Below are 23,014 nucleotides of genomic sequence, written 5' to 3'. Positions count from 1 at the left end.
TTTACTCATTATTTCTCTTTCCTTATCAGTCCTTGATTCTAAGTTCAACTCTCTTCTCCCTGAATTACAAACTTTAGAAGTTCTTTCAGAGGAGATCTACTTTGGGTAAACTATCTGAGTTTTTGAGACTCAGCCGGGTTCAGTGGCTCATGCCTGTAATCCCAGCACTTTGGGAGGCAGAGGCAGGCAGATCACTTGAGGTCAGGAGTTCAAGACCGGCCTGGCCAACATGGTGAAACCCCGTCTTTACCAAAAAATATAAAAATTAGCCAGGAGTCTTGGTGCACACCTGTAATCCTAGCTACTTGGGAGGCTGAGGTGGAAGAATCATTTGAACTCTGCAGGCAGATGTTGCAGTGAGCTGAGATTACACCACTGCACTCCAGCCTGGGTAACAGAGTGAGAAACTCTCCCTCTCAAAAAAAAAAAAAAAGGAAAGAAAGAAAATATGTATTTTCCCTCTTGTTCTTGTCTGATTGATAGCTTAGCTTCACTGAGCAGAAGACCCTAGAAGGACTGCGATTTTTATCTCAGCACTTTGGACAGAGTCAACATTCTGTCTTCCGGTCTACTGTTGCTTTGTAGGAATTTATCTCTTTGCTGAGACTGCAACTTAAGATTCTATCTTTGTCTTTTGGGTTTCTATGGTTGCATTACACTGTGCCTATCATGGATTTGTTTTTATGTATCATGCTCAGGACTGTGCTTCCTAAAGTTGAGAATTCATGATTATCCCTAATTCTTAAAAATTCGAATGTACTCTTTGCCCTGTTTTCTCTATTTTCTCCCTCTGGGACTGATTTCAACAGTTAGTCCTGGTCGAGTCTCCCTCTCTTCATTCCCTTTCTTTGTCTCCTCCATGCCTTCTGGACGTCCTCTTTAGATCTGTTTTCCAGATCCCTCTTCAGATGTGTCTCAACTGAAGCTCCCAGTCCCTGAGTGTTGAAATTCAATCATTAATGTTTTATTTCATGTTAGCTTTGATACTTTTTCAAACTTGCCTAATATCATGTTCTTTTCTTATGTCTTTAATTACTTATTTAATTTCTTCATTTCAGTATTTATGTTTGTTTGTTTTTTTGAGACGGAGTCTCACTGTCACCCAGGCTGGAGTGCAGTGGCACGATCTTCGCTCACTGCAACTTCTGCCTCCCGGATTCAAGCAATTCTCCTGCATCAGCCTCCTGAGTAGCTGGGAATACAGGTGTCCACCACCACACCTGGCTAATTTTTGTATTTTAGTAGAAACAGGGTTTTACTGTGTTGGCCAGGCTGGTCTCAAACTCCTGACCTCAAGTGATCTGCTTATAATGCAAGAACTAACATTTACATACTTGTTCATTTCCCCACTGTAGACTCAGTAAAAATGATGAAGTCTGTTGCAAAAACAAACTTGAATTTTGTCCATCCTCTCGACCCAGTCCCCAGGTTTGTTTGCAGGCTGTCAGTCCCAGCAGAACTAACGGGGACAGCCAGGCAGTCAGCATGGCCTACTTAGAGCCACTGAGTGTCTGTAGTACCTTGATGAGGATTCTGTCTTTAATACCAAAATGGGAGTCCTTCTTAGGAAATCAGACAATCACGTACGGTTTCTGACCAAGGTCCCTGGGCAGCCCCGCCAGCCTGTGATCCAAGAGTCCCATGGGGCACTGGCACCAACCCCAGGAGTTTCAGGGACAATGAGTGTTGGGTGCTGTTGCACTCATGGTTGAGGAATCACAGCTTGTCGTAGATCATTTCCAGAAACTGCGCATAGACGTCTGGGATGCATTCACTTCTGGAGTTGAATAGGAATTTGTAGTAGCCCCCGTCTGCACAAATTGCAGTGACCGCATTTGGCTCTGCTCCAAGGGCACAAATGCATGGAGAGCCCAAGGGAACCTGAAACTTGGAGAAACGCCTTTGCAACTAAAGGATTTTGGAAGGAAACTAGCTGACACCAAATTGGACTGTTTATTCCTTCCTGGGTCTTCAGCTGCAAAAATGTGCACTGTGCTGTGGTCACTGGATGTGCAGATGAAGGACGCATCTTGATTGAAGTTAATGCAGAAAACATTAGCTACTTGAGATCCTCTTCATAGTTCCTGGATTAAATGTCCTGATGAAGTATCAAATATTCTTATAAGGGTCCCTTTTGTGAGTGTGGTTGCAATTCTTGTTCCCTGGAGGTTGAGTGTGATGCAGCTCAGGATGCCCTCAGGAGCGGGAATGTCCACAGGTGGCTTCTCTGTGCTGGCCCAGTCCACGAGCTGAACATGGCCCATGTGCGTGCCTAGCAAGGCCAGAAGAGAGTTGTTGCTACTGGGACAGAGGACAGAGGCCTTTAGGGTTTTAGGAGGTTTCAAAGATGTACAACTGATGGGGGTTCTGTGTGAGTGCAAACACCTTAATCATGGAGTCCAAAACAACCACAATTCTATCTCGCTGCAATTTGACTGCCTTGACTTCTGTAGCAAATTCTACTTCATTAACAGTCTTCTTTTTCAGTCATCTCAGATCATCACTTTGTTGGGAAGGCATTTTGGCTTTTTTCCACCAACAACTAAAGCTAAATAGTTGCAGCAAAATAACATTTCATTATGGCCAATTCTTCCTCCTAGAAATTTTTGTTTCTCTTTTTCTTTTAATGGATTGGTGTTATAGACTCAGAATCCGTTTTCCATCCCACAAGCAAGGCATCCGTGGTCCTGGCTGAAGCCGGTGTCGAGCAGCTAGTTACTGTGGGAGTTACAGGGTAGGAGGATCATGACGCCACTGGGCTGGCCCTCCCATTCTCAGCAAGCTGCCTGGGGAGGCTGCCTGGCTGGTCCGGTCCCACCGGGCTGGTGCTAAAGCCGCCCCAGGAATGGAAGTTTTATAGTATTGTCTTTATGAAGACAACTTTCTCTCAAGCCTGAGCACCATTTGCCCTGAACAAACATGTTTGTTTTTATCTTCTGGAAATTGTGAATTTGGTGACTGTATGCTTACCCTCCCGCCCCCCGTCTTTTTTTTTTTTTTTTTTTTTTTTTTGAGACGGAGTCTCGCTCTGTCGCCCAGGCTGGAGTGCAGTGACGCGATCTCCGCTCACTGCAAGCTCCGCCTCCCGGGTTCACGCCATTCTCCTGCCTCAGCCTCCGGAGTAGCTGGGACTACAGGCGCCTGCCACCATGCCCGGCTAATTTTTTGTATTTTTTAGTAGAGACGGGGTTTCACCGTGTTAGCCAGGATGATCTCGATCTCCTTACCTCGTGATCGTCCCGCCTCCGCCTCCCATGTTTCCCCCTTTTGAAGATACCAGCATGCTCAGATTCAAATTTTAGGTCCACCTCTGACAAAATGCCTAGAATATTATCATGTGACCCCATTCTGTTTATTGTATACATATTTTCCCTCCCCTCAAATGTTGTTTCTCCCTATTAAAGTGTTGTTATACTCCCAATAAATATATAAACCTACTATGTACCCACAAAAATTAAAAAATAAAAATTTAGAGGAAAAAAGATATTGTTATAGTACTAGATATACTTTTGCAGGCCCACATTTTAAAAAATGAATAAAGGTGAGAATAACTCCAAATTTAGTAGCTGTAATAAGAGAAAAAAATAGCTTGCTTTCTGAAAAAGCTAAAAGGAAATTACAATTCATGAGTTCCAGACAACACCACCAGCTACCAACATAACAAATCTTTCAGCCTAAGTGCAGGTCCCTTCTCTCATCCATCTGCCTTTGGTGTAGTTGCAATGACGAGATGGTACCTCAGCAGGCTGGCACCTTTTCTTGCTCAATGTTTGCTTTTAATTTTTATTTCATTTTTTAAAAATTTTTATTTTTTTGAGACGGAGTCTCACTCCGTCGCCCAGGCTGCTGTGCAGTGGCAGGATTTCCGTTGACTTCAACCTCCGCCTCCCAGGTTCAAGCAATTCTCCTGCCTCAGCCTCCCGAGTAGCTGGCATTACTAGTACACACGACCATGCCTGGCTAATTTTTGTATTTTTAGTAGAGATGGGGTTTCACCATGTTGGCAAGGCTGGTCTCGAACTCCTGACCTCAAGTGATCCACCCACGTTGGCCTCCCAAAGTGCTGGGATTACAGGCATGAGCCACTACACCTGGCCAATGTTTGCTTTTTAAACAAAGCAAAGAAAATTGAGATGAATTGTTCCAAAATGTTTTAATTATCATGAATATCATGTCATACAAAAAAATAAAGAATAATACAACCAACACTCATGCACCTGCCATCCTATAGCTTAAACATACTATATCACATTTGACTATTACCTGGTCTGTCTTTCCTCAATTAGTGATGCCTCTATAGTGAGATCTATAAATGTTGGTTCTGTTTCTTTTGTTTCTGAAACTCTAGAACCTGTTCAGTACATATTGAATAAAAAAGCAACTTTTCACTGAAAGAGAAGGATAAGCGGACATCTTTCAACAGGAGAAAATAATCACTGCCTGTCCTTCTCCATCCACAAGGCTGAGGAGGGGATGAGGCTGACTCTCAATGGGGAGAAGTCAGCACTGCCACCCTCCTTAAAGGATTCTTGATGCTCGCCAAACTATGCAGAAGAAAACCTCTCTTCTGGCTAAAAGGACCATGATGCAAATGCCCTGAAAGACAAGTTGTTGTATGTTCTCACCACATGTTTTTTTAAAAAAGGACTTTTTGTGACTCCTGGAGGTTTGGTGTTAGAATTAAATTCAAGGGACATGACATTGTCTTCGATTTTTTTATACACTTTGAGAAGCACATAAGGCTGAACTCCAGGAGATAAAAACCAAGGAGGGGACATAAAATCATAAATGTCCATAAACTCTGAATATGAAGCCACTCTACAGATACACAAAGTACATTTTTAGCTGAAACTTCATACAAGAAATACTGAAAGTAGACACTAAAGAAAAAATGCATTCAAAATTCATTTTAAATTAATAAAATACATTTAATTAATATTCAATCAATTAATGATAAAAATAGGGCCAGCTTTAAATAATCAGTCTGTCAACAAATTTTGAGTATTGTCTGCTGACACTAGAGATATACTGGCACAGGATTTGTCCTCATGGAGCTTACAATCTAGTGAAAACAGATCACTGTTAAATCAGTAATTATAAGTAGATAACCAAATAATAGTGCTGTAAAGGAGAGGATCTGCATTAAAATGTCTGAAATCAAAAGCTGGGCACGGTGGCTCACACTTGTAATCCCAGAACTTTGGGAGGCTGTGGCAGGGGGATGGCTTGAGCCCCGGAATTCAAAACTAGCCTGGGCAACAAAGTGAGATGACATCTCTACCAAAAAAAAAAAAGAAAAAAAAAATTAGCTGGATGTGGTGGTGTGTGCCTGTAGTCCCAGCTACTTGGGAGGCTGAGGCAGGAAGATCACTTGAGCCCAAGAGGTCAAGGCTGCAACAATCTGTGATCACGCCACTGCACTCCAGCCTGGGTGACAGAGCGAGACCCTGTCTCAAAAAAACAAAAAGCCTGAAATCAGTCACGAAAGTATCTACTGCAAAAGGTGACATAGCTGTGGATAAGAAAAACATATTCTTGATGACAAAAGTGAACTAATTTTTTTTTTTTTTTTTTTGAGACGGAGTCTTGCTCTGTCACCAGGCTGGTGTACAGTGGCATGATCTCGGCTCACTGCAACCTCCACCTCCCGGGTTCAAGCGATTCCCCTGCCTCAGCCTCCCAAATAGCTGGGACTACAGGCACATGCCACCATGCCTGGCTAATTTTTTTGTATTTTAGTAGAGATGGGGTTTCACTGTGTTAGCCAGGATGGTCTCGATCTCCTGACCTCATGATCTGCCCACCTCAGCCTCCCAAAGTGCTGGGATTACAGGTGTGAGCCACCGCACCTGGGCAAGTGACATAATTTTTGTAGAACATGTCTTCTTACTTGTTTTCCATCATAATTAATGTGATGCATTTGTCAGCAGAAGGTCTTGGAAATGGGGCAATGTGCCATCTGGGAAGTTTCCTCCTGCATGAAACTGACCTGAGCAGGTGGATAAATCCATTACTTTAGGGCATTGTTCTCCTATCAGTTAGCTGATGAGGACAAGCCCACTTGCATGATGTGGCAGTGCTGAGTCTTCGAAGAGATTGCGTTTTTAATAAGCAGTTCAAAACAATAAACCCCACTCCACCCCCACCTAACTTCATTTGCCTCTTCTTTCACTGATCTCAGGAACCCCTGAGTCAGAGTTGTACTTTTTACCCTTAACTATTCACAGCACTTGTGTGTGCAATCATTAGCCTCCATCTCAACAATCCTTGAGAACAGAGCACACCTCATCTTTCAAATCCCACCTAGTGCTGGGAACAACACAAAGTCCTACAAATGTGATAATGAAACAAACTGACCCTGAATCCCACAGGCTCTGAAGAGATAAGTTAGGGAAGCCTGAGCCTGGAGCCTGCTCTCCAACTGAGCAGCAGGAGAGAGGGGGTGGCACAGGCTTTCAAAAGATGCAGTGGGCCGTAGTGGGCAGACATTTGGGGGAGAAGTGACTGGAAAAATACAACCATCCGGGGGGAAGATGATGAAGGGACTGGGTTCACACATGGACAGCAGGCTTCAGAAGGACACCAGCAGAATGAATGTGGAGTGGATGTACTCACTCTACATTGCTCCAGAGGACAGGGTAGGACCCCAGGCTGGAAGTCATGGAGAAGCAGATAAGGCACACGCAAGCTCAGCACAGGGAGAAACTTCTTAGAAACTCAGCGGGATGGGTAACTTCATTAGAGAATGAGCTTTCCTCACTGGACATTTTCATCTGGAGGCTGCAGGAGCAGTGGTCAAAGATGATACATACATGATTCCTGAATGCCAAAGTTCCTCCCTCGATGGGACTTGGAGGCTCTCGGGTGGATGGACCAACACCATCCTGTGGGCTTGTGGAAGGGAGGATGACCACCTGCATAAGCACAGCCATCGCTGAGTGTAACTTCAGGCTCGTGAGCCATCCTCAGTGCATCAACTCAGTGGGGGACGAGGATGGAGGCCAGGGATGGGAAGCAACAGGAAAGGAATTGCTGGCCTGTGCCTTTGCTCAGAATATAAATATCCTGGTAGAAACTCCCCTCAAGGAATGTGGTCACAAGTTACCCTCTGGGACCCTGAGCATAAACCCACACCATCACGTACATGGGAGGAGAGGAGCACCTTCTCATACCCAGGATCACTGGGCATAGACTCCCTTCCTCACTACAAAGGGGTTGGAGAGATCCAAAGATGCTCTCTAAAGACAAAGTAACAATGTGAGAAAATGGCAAAATAGGGACCTGGAGTAAGTTCAATCCTCTCAGTGAACTTCATTAAAAATGTCATCTGATTACAAATGAGTATACTTCAAATACCTATGGGAGACTCACTGGATGTGGGTGCAGCATTCATTCCCAAGGCCTCAGAACTGCTCTCCTGAGCACAGCCAGTGCAAATGTGCAGGGTGAGAAGTCAAAGGCAGAAGGAAGCAGGTAAGAGCATTCCCTGCCTCTAAAGAAAAAGAGCTCTCCTTATTCAAAACATCAAGTTCTACTGAACCAAGTTGCAGATCTTAACAATAATAGATATCACTGTAAAAGAGAAATTTTAATGTATGCTAAAATTTTTTTTTAGGAGGTAACATCCTGGTGTTTCTCAGATGCAGGTAAATCATGACCTTCCACATTCTCTTTCAACACAGGGAGCACCTGAGATCCTACAGACAGGAAACATGGGGAGGATAAATCCAATGATGTATGCATCAGGTACATGCCAAAGTTCACCTGTGAACAAAACAGCAACAACAACAAAAAAGGCTAGATTATTTCAGCGTTAAAATAACTTTGTAAATATTAATGTTTAACTAAAATCAAGTCAGATTTTTAAAGACATATACTGAGACTTGATATCTCCTATCTGTTACATAGTAGAATGCAATGGCACATTAAGAGAATCCTAACTTTAGACCCCAAAGATTCTCATCCTAAGGCCTCCTTTCCCTATGGTCGCCCCACACCTCTTTCTTGCTGGGCACATCTCTGTCCCACATGCCCTGAACTTCCTGCAGAAGGACCTTCTTCCTACTCTCAGCCCGTGACCACCACCAGGCCCATTTCCTGTTTGCTGCCTGATATAAAAGTCTTTTGGGGAAGACAGTGGCAAAACTCTGCATTTTCCTTGAGAAAGAATGATGCAGGTTAATTTCGTCAAATTCTCCTGAATAAGGATAGAAGGTCCAAAATGAAGAGTAGGTAAGTCTGCTCAATGTTAACCATCAATGCAAGTGAGCCACTCAGGACCCTTTGGAGGACTTGACGTGCTCTCCGATCTGTTAGTTCCTGTGATAACATCTGTTGGACATCTTCATGTTCCAGGCCCCAGGCTAGGGGATTGGGCCAGTTCCTCATGATTTGTACAAATGTGGGTGAAGAGTGCAGCCTCTGCACTCTCACTGCAACTGTTCCGTAAATCTAAAATTATTCCAAAATTTAAAAATAAAAGGTTCATGCACACAAAAACTGCAGTGATGCTGAGAAACACTATTTTCATGGACCTTAGTATTATATTTGTGCCTCCTCCTTTCTTCTCCTGGCAACCTGCATGGTGCAGGCTCAAGGTCCCCACACCCCAGACAACACAGCCTGCATTGACAGACATGCTGCTGTAACAGTCAAATGCACTACTCTGCAGCCCATTTCTATCCTGTATCCATAAGAAAACTTACATAAATCAAATATCTATACTGTGAAACAAAATCCTGGCTTTGAAGAAACACAGGAAACAATGTAGCACATTTTACCATGAATTAACTTGCCAGGTTATTATTGGAAATAGATACAGTGTTTGCATTATTTCCGTTAATTTTCAAGAATTGTTCTATGTAGCCTGACTGCTTTTCTTGGCTTCCTGGAATTCTTTGAAAACAAAAAGTCCTAACAGAAAGTATAAGCCTGAAAATAAATCTTTCTAAAGACTCAACACATTGGAAGTTCAGTTTTTAAATCTGGAATTCATAACAACACTTTGTTGTTTTAACCCTCAAGAAAATGAATTTCCAGGCTTAATGAATGTATTTCCAGTTTAATGAAATGTACTGACTCTTTCTATGCAGCTACTCTATTCACAGTAAGGCACTTTACTCTTCATGAGCTCTCTGTGTTAAAGAAAATAATGATCAAGACAATAGAATTACTTTACTTGTTTTTTTTTTTTGTACTCCATATCTCTTCAACAAGACTGGAAAGCATAAAAATACATGTAGTAAAACAAAAAAAAGTGAGAACTTGGATGGAAAGGAAAAATAAAATGAAACTACAAACAAGGATAGGTTAATGGTAGCCCAACAGCTTTGGGTGGGCAGCAAATCCCCCATTTAAAAAAATAACTCTGCACTATTACGAACATAGTTCTGGTATTGATAACACCAGGATTGGAAACCAGGTGTCGTATTTTGCAATCATGCTTACCTTTGTTTCACGACTCTCAGAAAGTTTTTGGAAAACATGCTGGTTTCGTTGCCCAGTTTGCTGGTCGATGCAAATCATCTGGCATCTGTGACAAGGCCCCAAAACCTGGCAGGTGAGAAGGAAAACACAGCATTGCCACAAAAGTGACCAGAGCCGTGTACCTCAGAGGGAGGAATCACACAGAAATGCCCAGTCCCGTAACTATGGAGAGCCAGAACGTGGCACCTGTTCACCATCTCTGCTGGGGAATCATCTGCATTTGTTTGTCAGCTAAAAGACCACTGCTTAAGGGCTTTGCAGACAAAGAAAAGAGGGACTGAGAATCTTGACGGTTCTCAGGAAATGTTGGAGAATGGATTTGAGGAAGAAAAGCACTCAGTGACTGGGAAGACAAATTGGAAAAAGAGAAAAGTCACAGAAAGCCAGCACGGTGGCTCACACCTGTAATCCCAACACTTCGAGAGGCGGAGGTGGACCGATCACTTGAGGCCAGGAGTTTAGGACCAGCCTGGCCAACATGACAAAACCCTGTCTCTACTAAAAATACAAAAATTACCCAGGTGTGGTGATGCATGCCTGTAATCCCAGCTACCCAGGAGGCTGAGGAAGGAGAATCACTTGAACCCGGGAGGCAGAGGTGGCAGTAAGCCAAGAACGCACCACTGCACTGCAGCCTGGGCAACAGAGCAAGAAAGAAGAAAGAGGAGGAGGAGGTCGCAGAGCCAGCGCTGGCCCCTGTGAGAAGGTCATCAGAGAGAACTTTCATGTGTCAATGCCCGCTGACCCAGCAACTTCACATCTGAAAATCCAACCTAAGAAAGGCACCAGAAGCCCAACCACAGTCATGGACAAAGATTTATCCTCACATTGTTCATAACAGGAAAAACTTGTTAACATCATAAATGTCATATAGTGGAGAGAAATGGTTAAGTAAACCATGCTACATATATATGATGTATATGGTGCAGCCATTAAAATTATATCATGCAGGTATTAAAAGGAATCTATAAAAACCTTTAAGTAAAATGGGGAATTGTTTTTATAACTGTAATAAGTAGGAAACAAAATTATTTTTAATATACATATCTGTATGCATATGTATGTGTATGTATATATATCCACATATGTACATATATATATCCACATATGCACATATATATATCCACATATGTACATATATATATATATATCCATATGTACCCACGCCTACATGCCACCCATACACAATACTTAAAACGCATTGTTACAGTTTCTTAATGCAGGTCATACTGTCTGGTGGAGCTTAAAATCCCCCATAATATAAATATCAAAAAGAAAGTATGCAGCTCAGCAATAACGAGACGCTTCTTTTACTGCACATGTAAAAAGTGCAAAGGTACTTGATTTTCTTAAAACCATTTTCTCATAACCATTTTCTCCTCCGCTCACTCAAAGGCAAATACAAATTATGCACTGAAATTAGAAACACTCACCTAATCTGGATGTGTCTTGGCCTGTTCCTGTTACTGGTGTGAAAGTTGCAGATACCAGGATGAAATCACTGATTAGACCCGAAGAAATTGGAGCCAGGCTGGCATGAAGGCAGGGAGTTCATGCTTGCATTTCTGAGATAACGACTGTCTCAAGGACTTTCTAAAATAATCCCACAAGAAATTCCTCCATGTCCTTCATGCATCTCATGCTTTTCATGATCCATGTCTTGCATGTATGCACATATTTCTAGACCGGGTTTATCACTAGACATTCTTTAGGACTGCAGCAGTTCAGATAAGACGCTCTTAAAGGAACATTTGGCCAGTAACAGCGTCTCCACCAATGAACTGATGCCAATTCTGGCTTTGAGCCTCAGGAACCAATAAATTCTGTTTTCAAGCAGCTTGTATGAATTTATTTTTGCCAATAAAAGCTTTCCCTTACTCTCTCCTCTTCAGGTGCTCCTGTGGCTTGCCATAGCTATGCATCCTAGTTTATAATCCTTTTTGCTTACTCCTGAATAAATTCATCACATTAGGAGATCATTTTCTCTGGTGTGTTTTTTAAATTTTATTTTGTTTTTGTTTTTAATTGGGAGAAGTTTTCAATTAGCAATAATCACACCTCAGATAAACCTCATTGGCTCTGATACTGGCACTGTCCAAAGCTCTAATATTTTTTTCAGGTTGATGCTCACATTCTGCACTGGGTACTAAATCAATGGAAATATATGCTCCCTGTGGTACCGAAGTCAAGATTCCCAGGCCACGTAAGCATCCAGAACGTGCTGGAAAGGAGCTCTACCAAGGACTTGGCAAACCTGTGACCTCTCCAGATATCGTTTCCCTGTCTAGATTCTTGGCTGTATTTGGTGAGAACTATATCAGGGATACAGGGACTCAAGCCCAGGCCTGGCACTTGACCATGCTCGAGAGTGGAAACTATCACTCTTATACACAAGGATCCCTGCAGTGGAACGAGGCTTTTGTATCGCCACAAAGCTGTGCCCTCGAGGAGCCAGTGTGGCTCTCAGTTTCCTGCACCCTCTTACCTCTTTGCCTAGAAAACAGCTGATGCATAGGGCCAGCTCCTGCAGAAAGGATGCCAGGGCCCTGCAGCTCACACCAGCCCCAGCCTCTAGCAGCCACCCGACAGGCAACAACTTCTGTAAAAATCCTGTCACTTCAATGAAAGGCCCTCTTAGAACAGTTTCTCAAATTAGCAGAAGAAAGGGGCATTTTCCGGACACTATTTTCTTTTATCTTTTTTTTTTTTCTTTGTGAGGTAAAGTTTCACTCTTGTCACCCAGACCGGAGTTCGCTCTTGTCACCCAGGCAGCTCTCTGCAACCTCCACCTCCTGTGTTCAAGCGATTCTCCTACCTCAGCCTCCTGAGTAACTGGAATTACAGGCACCAGCCACCACACCCACCTAATTTTCATATTTTTAGTAGAGATGGGTTCTGCATGTTGGTCAGGCTGGTGTCAAACTCCCGACCTCAGGTGATCTGAGCACCTCAGTCTCCCAAAGTGCTGGGATTATAGGCATGAGCCACCGCACGCAGCCCCAAACACCAATACAAAGAAAACAATTTTCTTAAAACATCTTCATTTTACAGCTTCTTTTCTGGTATTCTTAGCAACTAGTATTTTAAAAACATGTTTACTAGCATACATATTCATTAAAAAACAAGTCAAACAATACAGAAGCTTGAAGAATTAAAAGAGAAAGCACTCAGCAGCAGTGGTCCCTGTCTCCCCATCCACAGAGACGGGTACTGCTCATGGGCTGCAGATCATCCCAAACATCCCAGATTGTCCCAGGCCATCCTAGGACTTCCAAACCATCCCAGACCATCCCAGACTGTGGCATGTAATTGCACACAACTGTGTATGTGCACCTGTGTAAACACACTCTCTGGGATCTGAGTCCACTTGGGTTTCAATTACTCTGCAATATGCAAGGACATCCTTCCAATCAGGACATAGAGAGCCACCTCATCCTTGCATTTTGCAATTTTAACAATGGATGGCCTGGGATTCCATGGGTTGAAACACTTAGTTCTTCTCCTTTGAAGCCATGTGAATAGTTTCTAATGCTTTCCTGTGATCAATAATTTTGCAATAAAGGCCTAATTCATATAACTCTCTTTCCTTTTCATTTTTTTTTGTAGTATCAGTCTCCCAAAATGAAATTATAAGGTCATCAGAAATAAAAAGTATTTATGACTTGATAACACCCAGTAAAAAATTGTTTTCCAAAAGAGATGTGCTAGTTTCACAGTAATTGCTTCGGCACTGAGTATTATCATCAACAAACATCTTTTGAGCATTTGCTTTTTTTTGAGACAGGGTCCTGCTCTGTCACCCAGGCTGGAGGGTGGCTTCATCATAGCTCACTGCAGCCTTCATTTCCCAGGCTCAAGCAATCCTCCCACCTCAGCCTCCTGAGTAGCTGAGACCACAGGGGTGTACTACCATGCCCAGCTAATTTTTTAATATTCAGTAGAGATGAGGTCTTGCTATTTTGAGTAGGCTGGTCTCAAACTCGTGAGCTCAAGTGATCCTCCTTCCTTGGCCTCCTAAAGCATTGGGATTTCAGGCATGAGCCACTGTGCCCAGCCAAGCATTTACTTTCTTGAAAGGCACAGTATTGCCAAGCGTGGTGGCCTATGCCTATAATCCCAACACTGGGAGGCTGAGGCCAGCGCGTCACTTGAGCCCAGGAGGTTGAAACCAGTCTGGCCAACGTGGTGAAATCCCATCTCTACCAAAAATAAAAAATTTAGCCAAGTGTGGTGGTGCACACCTGTAGTCCCAGCTACTCAGGAGGCTGAGGCAGGAGGATTGCTTGAACCCGAGGGGCAGAGGTTGCAATGAGCCAAGATTGCACCACTGTACTCTAGCATGGACAACAGAGTAAGACCCTGTCTCAAAAAAAAGAAAAGAAAGGTGCAGTATTAACCATATCTTATGCTCTTTAATGCTCGCACTGGACTAATGCATAGAGCTATTATTGATTGATTGATTGACTGACAGGACCTTGCTCTGAGACCCAGGGTAGAGTACAGTGGGGCAATCTTGACTCACTACAGGCTTGAGCTCCTGGGCTCAAGCAATCCTCCCATCTCAAGAAGCTGAGACTACAGGCGCACACCACCGTGCCTGGCTAATTTTTCTTTTGCGTGTGTGTGTGTGTGTGTGTGTGTGTGTGTGTGTGTGTGTGTGTGTGTAGAGACGGAGTCTTGCTATGCTGCCCGGGCTGGTAAAAATAATTTTACACTTATTTTAATACTCGTATTAGCATTTCTATGGGATAGATTTCTACAAGTGAAATTATTGAGTCAAAGGACATGCATATTTTGATTTTTACTAGTTGCAGTCTATTAAGAATGGTGACCTAAAGAAAGCAAAGTCTGCTAAGTCATCTCAGAAAGGTTCCTTAAAGAGTCTTCCTTATATTTATGTCTCGAGATACCTGGAGAGGCACAGATGCTACTGTTGCCAGGTAAGTTTCTGAGAGTAATCTCAGTCTAGTTCTAGTTCTCTTCCCTTTTTTCCTTTTTCTTTTCTTCCTTTCTTCCTCCCTCTCACTCTCCACCTATCAGATAATGTATATTTAGTGTCTATTTTGTTCCCAGCAGGATGTGTAACAGTAGGCATTTTTTTAAAACATGGCAGAGACACAGGGATAGAAAATAAGGAAGAGTAAGTAAGGATGGAGGGATGAGGGAAACGGCAGGAGGGCTAGTGCCCAAGATGGGCTTGTGGGAGAGAATGTGGGAGATAATATAGATTGCTTGTCAAGGGGGAGCCACTGCCAGGGTAAGATGAAGTCTAGGGAGTTAAAAACATCAAAAACATCACTGGGATATTTTGTTATGCCATGCAATTTATTTCCTATACCCCAGATCTCTAAAATTCTTTAATAAAGATTCAGATGACTGTTTACTGCTTTCCTAGATGTTAGAGTGGTGTTCCTTCTGAGTGCAGAGCCTGAATACAAGGTAGCTCGTTGCAGTCAGTTTATACCAGTGGCTAATTATGCTACCACTGGTTGAGTATTCCTTATCCAATATGCTGGAACCAGAAGCATTTTGAGATTTTTTTTAAATTTTGGAATATTTGCATTATATATCTCTGGTATACTTAACCAGTTGAGCATTCCTAATTTGAAAATCTGAAATCCAAAATGCTCCAGTGGTCATATCCTTTGAATGCCATGTCAGTGCTCAAAAAGTTTTATATTTTAGAGCATTTCAGATTTCAGATTTTTGGATTAAGGATGTCCAGCCTGTTTATAAAAATAATTTCAGCCCCCACTAAAGAACAGAGCACATTCTCTGGCATTAGATATTCCTTATCTCTCCTGTCCATTTCTTCCCTCAACAATTACTTATTGAGCACTGACTCTGGGCCAGTGTCATTCAAGGCCATAGAGGTACAGCAGGGAATAAAACAGACTTGGTCTCACCCTCCTACACACTGCAGGAATAAGCAGAACGTGACCCTCCGGCAGGTCAGGGGCATCCTTTCCAAGAAGGTGACATCTGAGCTGAGACCCTTGGACAACATGCCAAGCAGAAGGGATGACAAGGGCTAAGGCAGGAAGGGTGGCTGTTTAGGGAACAGAGAGAAGGTCACTGTGACAGAGGAAGAGAGGTGATGAGCTCAGAGACAGTGGCAGCGTGGGATCTCGTAGGGCCTTGTCAACCATGTGAGGAGCACAGATTTTAGCCTAAGACCTTTCGCCTCTTTCTTATATCTTTGAAGCCCATAGCCAAAGGTTTTGGGAGTCCAAAGCCAGGGAGAGAGGACATCCTGCTGGCTTTGCCTCTGACAATCTCCTTCCCAGCCACCAGCAAAGGCAGAAAAAGGTGAAGCGTGTGGAGGAGTGGGTGGCCATGGGCACAGAGGCACCGCCAGGCTTCTGGGCCTCCCTCCACAAGCTCCAGACTGCCACAAAGTCCAACAAGTTTCAGGAGGATGACAGTCTCATGACACAAGCATTCCAAAAAACCAGAGTTTAAGCCTAGACATAACGACAGCAGAGAGGCAGTGCCAAGCCCTCTGATGGGGCACACCTTCTGTGGCTTATGCGAAACTGACTGCTACCATCCTCTTGGGGAATAAAGGATGGATTATTCCATGGGGTGTCTTAGAAGGCTGAGCTTACATAACCTCCCACCAAGATTTTGTAGTTAAGAGACAAGGACAGGGAGGGAGTCCCGCCTGCAGCTATCCAGGTCTGGGATTGAGGTCAATCTTCATTGACAACCCTGGAGGAAGGATAATAGAACTTCCCCAAACTTACCTGGAAACGCAAAGAGCCAATTGAAATCTCATCCCATTTCTCTTCTTCAAAAGCCCTTTTTCCATTGATAATAATATTTGCACGAAAACGCAAGCTGAGATCCTTCACTGAGAATAATTCCTCCTTTCCATTCTCATCACTGTTTAAAGCAAACAAAAAGAGTAAGTGGGGGGGAGGATGGCAGATAATTGTACCACTACAATAATTCATCATGCCTGCCACATAACACCTAACTTCATCAGCTCTACTGTGGCCTGTGCCCTGGATAATCAAAACAGACTTTTACCATGAGTGCAAGGCCAAGAGACATCCATCTGCTAAACAGGCATCAGGGCCTCCTGTGGGATATGGTCCCATCTCCAGTGAGAGGCCCACAAGAGCCAGGCAAAGCGTGAGCAGATCTTAGCTGAAGAGATGAAGGACTTTGGAAATCAGAAGAACAGAACTCCAGTGAAGAAGGAACTTCTGAGAACATACCAGTTCTATAAGGTGGGGCGGCATAAGGCATTTAAAAACCTGTCAACAGGCTTAATCAAAGACCTAAGAAGCACTGAGATCTCATTCCCTTTTTTCCCCTTTCTTTTCACAGGTGTTGAGATCTCACTCTTTTTTTCGGGTATTAAAACATTATAAATAAAGAAGATAGTATTTCTTAATTTCCATTCTATTTGCAGTTTAACATCTGCTATTTTTCTAATTCTTTTTTTTTTTTTTTTTTTTTTGAGACAAGGTCTTGCTCTGTCACCCAGACTGGAGTGCAGTGGCACAATCTCAGCTCATTGCAGCCTTGACCAGGATCCCAGGCTCAAGTAATTCTCCTGCCTCAGCCTCTCAACTAGGTGGGACCACAAGCATGTGCCACCATGCCCAGCTAACTTATTATTATTATTTTTTTTTAGAGATGGGGTCTCACTATATTGCCCGGGCTGGGTTTGAACTCCTGGGCTCAAGTGATCCTCCCACCTCAGCCTCTCAAAGTGCTGGGATTACAGGTGTGAGCCACCATGCCTAGCCTATTTTTGTAACTCTTGTTTATTTTTGTAATTTTTATTTATTGTCATGAGGTTCCAAAAAAAATGGCCCTCTGCACCCCCCACTCCCACCCAGAAGAACGCACGGAAAATACATCTTAAAACTTCTCTGACAAAAGAACACATCCTGTATGATCCCACCATATTAAGTTGAAGAATGGGTGAAACTAGCTATGGTGAAAGAAGTCAGAATAGTGGTGACCTTCAGTGAGGTTGACTGGGATGGGATACAAGGGAGGTTTCTGGAGTACATTCTTAGCTTGATCTAGGTAGTGGTAGTTGCTGGTGAAGTCCCAAAACACTTAATGTGTTTATCAGCAGATGCTTTGCCTCATTCACCAGAGAATAGGTGGCTGTTGTACCAGGAGATTGATCTGAAAATGATGGACCATAGGTGTATACATCTGTAAAACTTTATTTAACTGTGTACTGATGACTTTTGCACTTTTTTGTGCTTCAAAAAATTTTTAATTGCTTAAGTTGGTGTGGGGTAAATCCTCAGGCATGGTTAGAGTATGCCCCAGAGACAGGGTTGAAAGATTATGGGGTTGGGAAGGAGGAGTCCCAATCTCCTTTGAATGGCAAAAAAAAAGTATGAAAAGCCAGAGACCAGGATACCTGAGTCTGGTTTCGCCACTTACTAAGGGCAGCTCCCACAACCTATGAGGACCACAGTTTCCTCATCTGCAACAAGAGGATTAGCACTTTTCCAGTCCTGAAATCCTTTGATTCTGGATCAACTTTCTGGGTTATAAACCCTCACTTTGGGCTTCGTAAAAGGTCATGTTTTATGCCAAAAGCTGTCGTGGTTAACATGTGCATGATAGAGTCCCTCAAATTTGCAAATAAAGCACAGAGAAATACCTAGCAGGGGACCCTAGCTCTGCTCTTGGATCAGCTGCCCAGCGGGTCCGCCCTGCTGGAAACCAGATGGTGGTGAATGTGGCCCCTCCTGGTAGGAACTGGGGTTGCAGCAAGCCTGTCCCCACCTCCTATCTTTCCACACCAAGAACCCCAAAAAACTGCATACCCACTTTTTCCAGGACTCTGGATGCCTGAGGAGAAGGGTCCCTCAGTGCCAAGAGAACTCAGTGAATACCCAGAGAACATGGCTGCATCACACTTTTGCTCTCAAAGATAGCAAGCTGGACCACGGTATGAGAATGATGTATGTTTTCAACAATGGATAGAAACAAGAATGACTACAAATAGCCCATCCCTGCAGAGGTGGAGGAGGTGGCTTAGTCAGCTTTATTAAACTGTATTTGTACGTCTTTGCAAATATGTATGTGTGTGTACTTCACCACGCGGTGCATGACAGTCACAGGACCCCCAGTTCACACTGCTGTTAGGGGTGAGCCACTAACAACACTCATCTCTGGCCTGTGGACCAGGAATAAGGAGCCTGTCCCAGTCACCCTGTGGCATGAGAGCTGGGTGATTTTTCCTCATTGCCTGGCTACCTTGGGACTTCAGTTTGCTCTAAAGAACAACGAGAGGGTTGGCCCAACCATGACCCTTTCTGGAGCTGACCTCCCAATGCTGTTAGGGCCCTTGGGAGAGCACTGGGTGGGAGTGGGCAGGGAGGGGTGCTAGTTCCATCTGTGGCGCATCTTTCAAATAAAGTGTGCCTGCATTTACAACTTTAAAAGCTTTCATAACCACTCTTTTTTAGCCTTTAAAATGACTGTGTGAAGTAGGGCAGAGATCCTCGGGGACAGGGGACAGTGGGAGGGTGGACAATAAAAGTTGGTCAGGTTGGTGGCAATTCAATTAAAACAAACATTAAGAAATTGAATGATTAAAAAGTGAGAGCTAGGGGTTCCCCATTAACCATCTTGAGGATATCAAAAAGGATCTTTGTAAGATAAAATATAACCCTCTATAAAGATGAACAGAAGCTGGATGAAAGGGCCTGCTTACTTCTCAGGGCCTCAGTTTCTCATCTGTACATGAAGCAGGGCTGAACTTCATGACTCTCAGATCTCTCCTCTCCAGGCAGATGCCAGGCCCTGCTCCCAGTGGCAAATGGTTATGCTTGTCTGCTAGTCCCGAGGTATGAGGTCTTACCTGGTGTTTAGTTGCTGATGAAGTTCCAAAATACTAGATGTGTTGATCAGCAGATACTGTGCCTCGTTCACCAGAGAAAGGGTGGCCATTGTACCAGGAAGCTCATCTGAAAATGATGGAGCATTTAAAAGAAGAGTTGCTTTCTCAGAATGCCAGTGACTCATGTTTCCATAGATTTGTATTTTTTTAAAAGGTAGAGACTATTTCTACAAGGGAAAAAAAGTGACGTCCTGGCAATAATAAAAATGTCCTAAGCGTGGTGCATATCTCTCAATAAAGAGGGAAAAGGAGATCCTAGAATACTCTGTTTAAAATAACCTGGAGAAAATAACAATAAGGGCTGGGCACAGTGGCTCAGCACTTTAGGAGGCTGAGGTGGGAGGGTTACATGAAGCCAGGAGTTCGACACCAGCCTGACCAACATGGTGAAATCCTGTCTCTACTAAAAATACAAAAATCAGCCAGGTGTGGTGGTACACACCTGTAATCCCTGCTACTCGGGAGGCTGAGGCAGGAGAATCACTTGAACCCGTGAGGCGGAGGTTGCAGTGAGCCGAGATCACGCCACTGCACTCTAGCCTGGGTGACACAGCAACACTCTGTCTCAAAAAAATTTAGAAAATTTAAAAAATAAAATAAAAAATGCTGAGATGAAATTGTTCTAGCAAATTAGACTTGGAGGCAAGACTTCAAGGAGGAGGGATGACGGCAGGTGCATCCTTCCCCTGGATAGGACGGAGCAAGTCAGAGAGCCTTGGTGAGGGCAAAAGGCCCAGGGAGAGCTTCTGAATCTAATCACAGAAAAGCTGTTTGCCCTTGGGCAAGTGCCAGATATTGAGTTTAGAAATAGATAGTAGATGTTTAAAAACTACTAAAAGGGAAGGCTAGGCGCGGTGGCTCACTCCTGTAATCCCAGCACTTTGGGAGGCCGAGGCAGGAGGATCACCTGAGGTCGGGAGTTCGAGACCAGCCTGACCAACATGGAGAAACCCCAACTCTAGTAAAAACACAAAATTAGCTGGGCGTGGTGCCACATGCCTTTAATCTTAGCTACTCAGGAGGCTGAGGCAGAAGGATCTCTTGAACTCAGGAGACGAAGGTTGCGGTGAGCCGAGATCACGCCATTGCACCCCAGCCTGAGCAACAAGAGTGAAACTCTGTCTCAGCAACAAGAGCGAAACTCTGTCTCAGCAACAAGAGCGAAACTCCGTCTCAAAAAAAAAAAAACAAAAAAACAAAAACAAAAACAAAAACAAAAAACTACTAAAAGGGGGACGAAACTATTGAAAGAAAATATTAAGTGTATTCAGAATAGCTGGCACCCTATCACCCGGTTCCCATCTCCCTTTGGCAGGCCCGGCATCACTATCATTATCCAAGATATTGATGAAAAGGTTTGCCTGGACCAGGACCTACTGAGCTGTTTCCAAATCAGGTGTGTGGACCCCAGAGTAGACACAAACGGATACTTTTGAGAGAATTGCCCTCCAGATCTGCCACTTGCATATATCCTCTTTGCTAAAATGGCTGTGCCAGAGAAGGGAGGTACAATCCCAGCCCTGTCCACAAAGACCCTTCCTCTTTCACAGAGGAAAGGCCAAGGTCTCCTAAAGCACACTCCCTCAGGGACCAACAATCTCCAGGGTGGATGACAAAAGCCCCATTCAAAATCCTGGAGTCCGAGCTGAGAAAATAAAAGTCTCTAAAGCTTGGGCGAATGATCCTCCTGTAGGTCAGATGGATTCCAATTATTTGCTGTCCACAAAACTGCAGGACCTAATTAAGTTGTCAAGAGACAGATGATGAAAGGCATTTCAATCTTAGAGCCCAGTGCTTGGGTCACATACTTCAGAAGAAAGGTTGGAGTGACACTGCACTAAGGAAACTCCTTTCCCTAGCCCTTTATTTAAGCTTCTCGGAAGAGACCCGAGGCTGAGCACCAGCTATTCTGGCCATGAGTGACAGTCACTCATGGGAATGGGAACCAATGGCAGGGTGCCCAGCCACCTCATTAAGAGACTCATTTTCGCTAATTTTTTTATGTTTAATAATTATTTTTCAAAATGTATAATATACTTATGTTGCTTTGATCAACTGTGTACTACTAAAAATTATGGGCTGGGTGCAAAGGCTCATGCCTGTAGTCCCAGCACTTTGGGAGGCCAAGGTGGGAGGGTTGCTTGAACTCAAAAGTTGGAGACCAGCCTGGGCAACATGGCAAAACCCCATCTCTATTAAAAATAAAAAATAAAAAATAAAAAATCAATGCAGAAGAAATTTCCTAGCACTTAAACTCTTACAATCACAGTAAACTTTAAAAAATGTTTATCCATGTCAATTTATATACACATTTTAATTTCACAGAAGTATGATAGGGTAGTAGTCAACGAAAGATTTCCAAGCACAGAATATATAACACTAAGATAAAGTTCTGTTGAGGACCTGGAAAGGAAATACAAGTTGCAGAAGGAAAAGGAAAAAAATAAAAGACTGACCACTAAAAGACATTTCGTTCATATATAGATATATGCGTGTGTGTATATATATATATACACACACACATATATATGAAAAGGAAAGAAATAAAACTGACTATTAAAGGACAGTTTGTTCTCTCTCTCCCTCTCGCTCGCTCTCTCTCTATACACACACATACACACACATAGAGATAATGTATTGTAATGAATACTCATGAGATTCAAATTGTTGTGGTTTAAAAAAAAATGCTGCAGTATTGAGATTCTACTGGCTTTGTTGAAAAGAACAATGTACAAGTTTAAATTTAAAATGACAATGTTTACAATATACTGGAAATCACATCCTTTGTAGGACGTGATTTGTTTGATTTAAACAAAAATAGTTTAAACTATTTTTAAAATTTAGATGACAATGTAAAAATTTTAGTATGAGTGAGGAATATAGTTTTAAAATATCCTTCTAAGGTATACCAACTCAAAAAAACTGTTTCAAGACCAATGTCTTAGACTGCCAGAGAACATGACACCCTAAGGGGTGTCCTCTAAGTGTAAGCAGTCACAAGCTGATACTCCCTGATTTTGCATTGTGCAGGGAGCAGGAAGACAGGCTTTCTTCTTTCCTCTGCACCTACTACCTTTGTTCCACCAAGGCCCCATCTCCCACCAGGACAGTCCCAGCTGCCTCCCCCCTGTGCCTTTACTGCCTGAGTTTCCCACTCAATGCAGCCCCCTCGCCAAGTCAGGGCTGACTTTCTAACATAAGCAGTGTTATGAAGCTTCTCGGCTTAGAAATCTCCAGTGAGTTCTGCAGCCACAGGTAAAGTACTACTGACTCCTTAGTGGCACACTCATCCCTTCTCCCCATCTGTCCCCCATCATTCCCCTGCTCACATCTGACCCTCTAAACCCTTCTCTGAGCACAAGAATGCCAAGCCCTGCCACGCTGCTCCCCAGTAACCATCCCGCCTGTGACAGCCTGAAAAATTCCTACTCTCCTTTTTTTTTTTTTTTTTTTTTTTTTTTTTTTTTTTTGAGACAGGGTCTTGCTCTGTCACCAGGCTGGAGTGTGCAGTGGCGCGGTCTTGGCTCACTGCAACCTCCACCTCCTGGGTTCAAGCGATTCTCCTGCCTCAGCCTCCCAAGTAGCTGGGATTACAGGCACGTGCCACCATGCCTGGCTAATTTTTGTATTTTTAGTAGAGAT

At 43.4% G+C, this 23,014-nt stretch overlaps 1 protein-coding gene and 2 pseudogenes across 2 annotated transcripts in view; all 3 read right to left on the bottom strand.

The window, feature by feature from the left end:
- Positions 1-1,416: 1,416 nt before the first annotated feature.
- Positions 1,417-2,880, bottom strand: LOC129019075 (WD repeat domain phosphoinositide-interacting protein 3-like; annotated as a pseudogene).
- A 4,689-nt stretch (positions 2,881-7,569) lies between these two features.
- Positions 7,570-23,014, bottom strand: part of MOCOS (molybdenum cofactor sulfurase) — a 75,219-nt gene continuing 59,774 nt past the window's right edge. For both annotated transcript variants that reach the window (XM_054461337.2, XM_063653600.1), the window contains exons 12-15: positions 19,334-19,439; positions 16,233-16,371; positions 9,448-9,552; positions 7,570-7,764 (exon numbers count right to left, since the gene is read on the bottom strand). In XM_054461337.2, coding sequence (XP_054317312.2) covers positions 7,612-7,764; positions 9,448-9,552; positions 16,233-16,371; positions 19,334-19,439 — 503 coding nt within the window. In that variant the 3' untranslated portion in view covers positions 7,570-7,611. The remainder of the gene's footprint in view (positions 7,765-9,447; positions 9,553-16,232; positions 16,372-19,333; positions 19,440-23,014) is intronic.
- LOC129019237 (U4 spliceosomal RNA) lies at positions 11,469-11,589 on the bottom strand (annotated as a pseudogene).

Source organism: Pongo pygmaeus, chromosome 17, assembly GCF_028885625.2.
Source record: "Pongo pygmaeus isolate AG05252 chromosome 17, NHGRI_mPonPyg2-v2.0_pri, whole genome shotgun sequence".
NCBI classification, from domain to species: Eukaryota; Metazoa; Chordata; class Mammalia; order Primates; family Hominidae; genus Pongo; species Pongo pygmaeus.
Note: the sequence above shows the minus strand (reverse complement) of the source record. Positions and strands in the feature narration are given on the sequence as shown.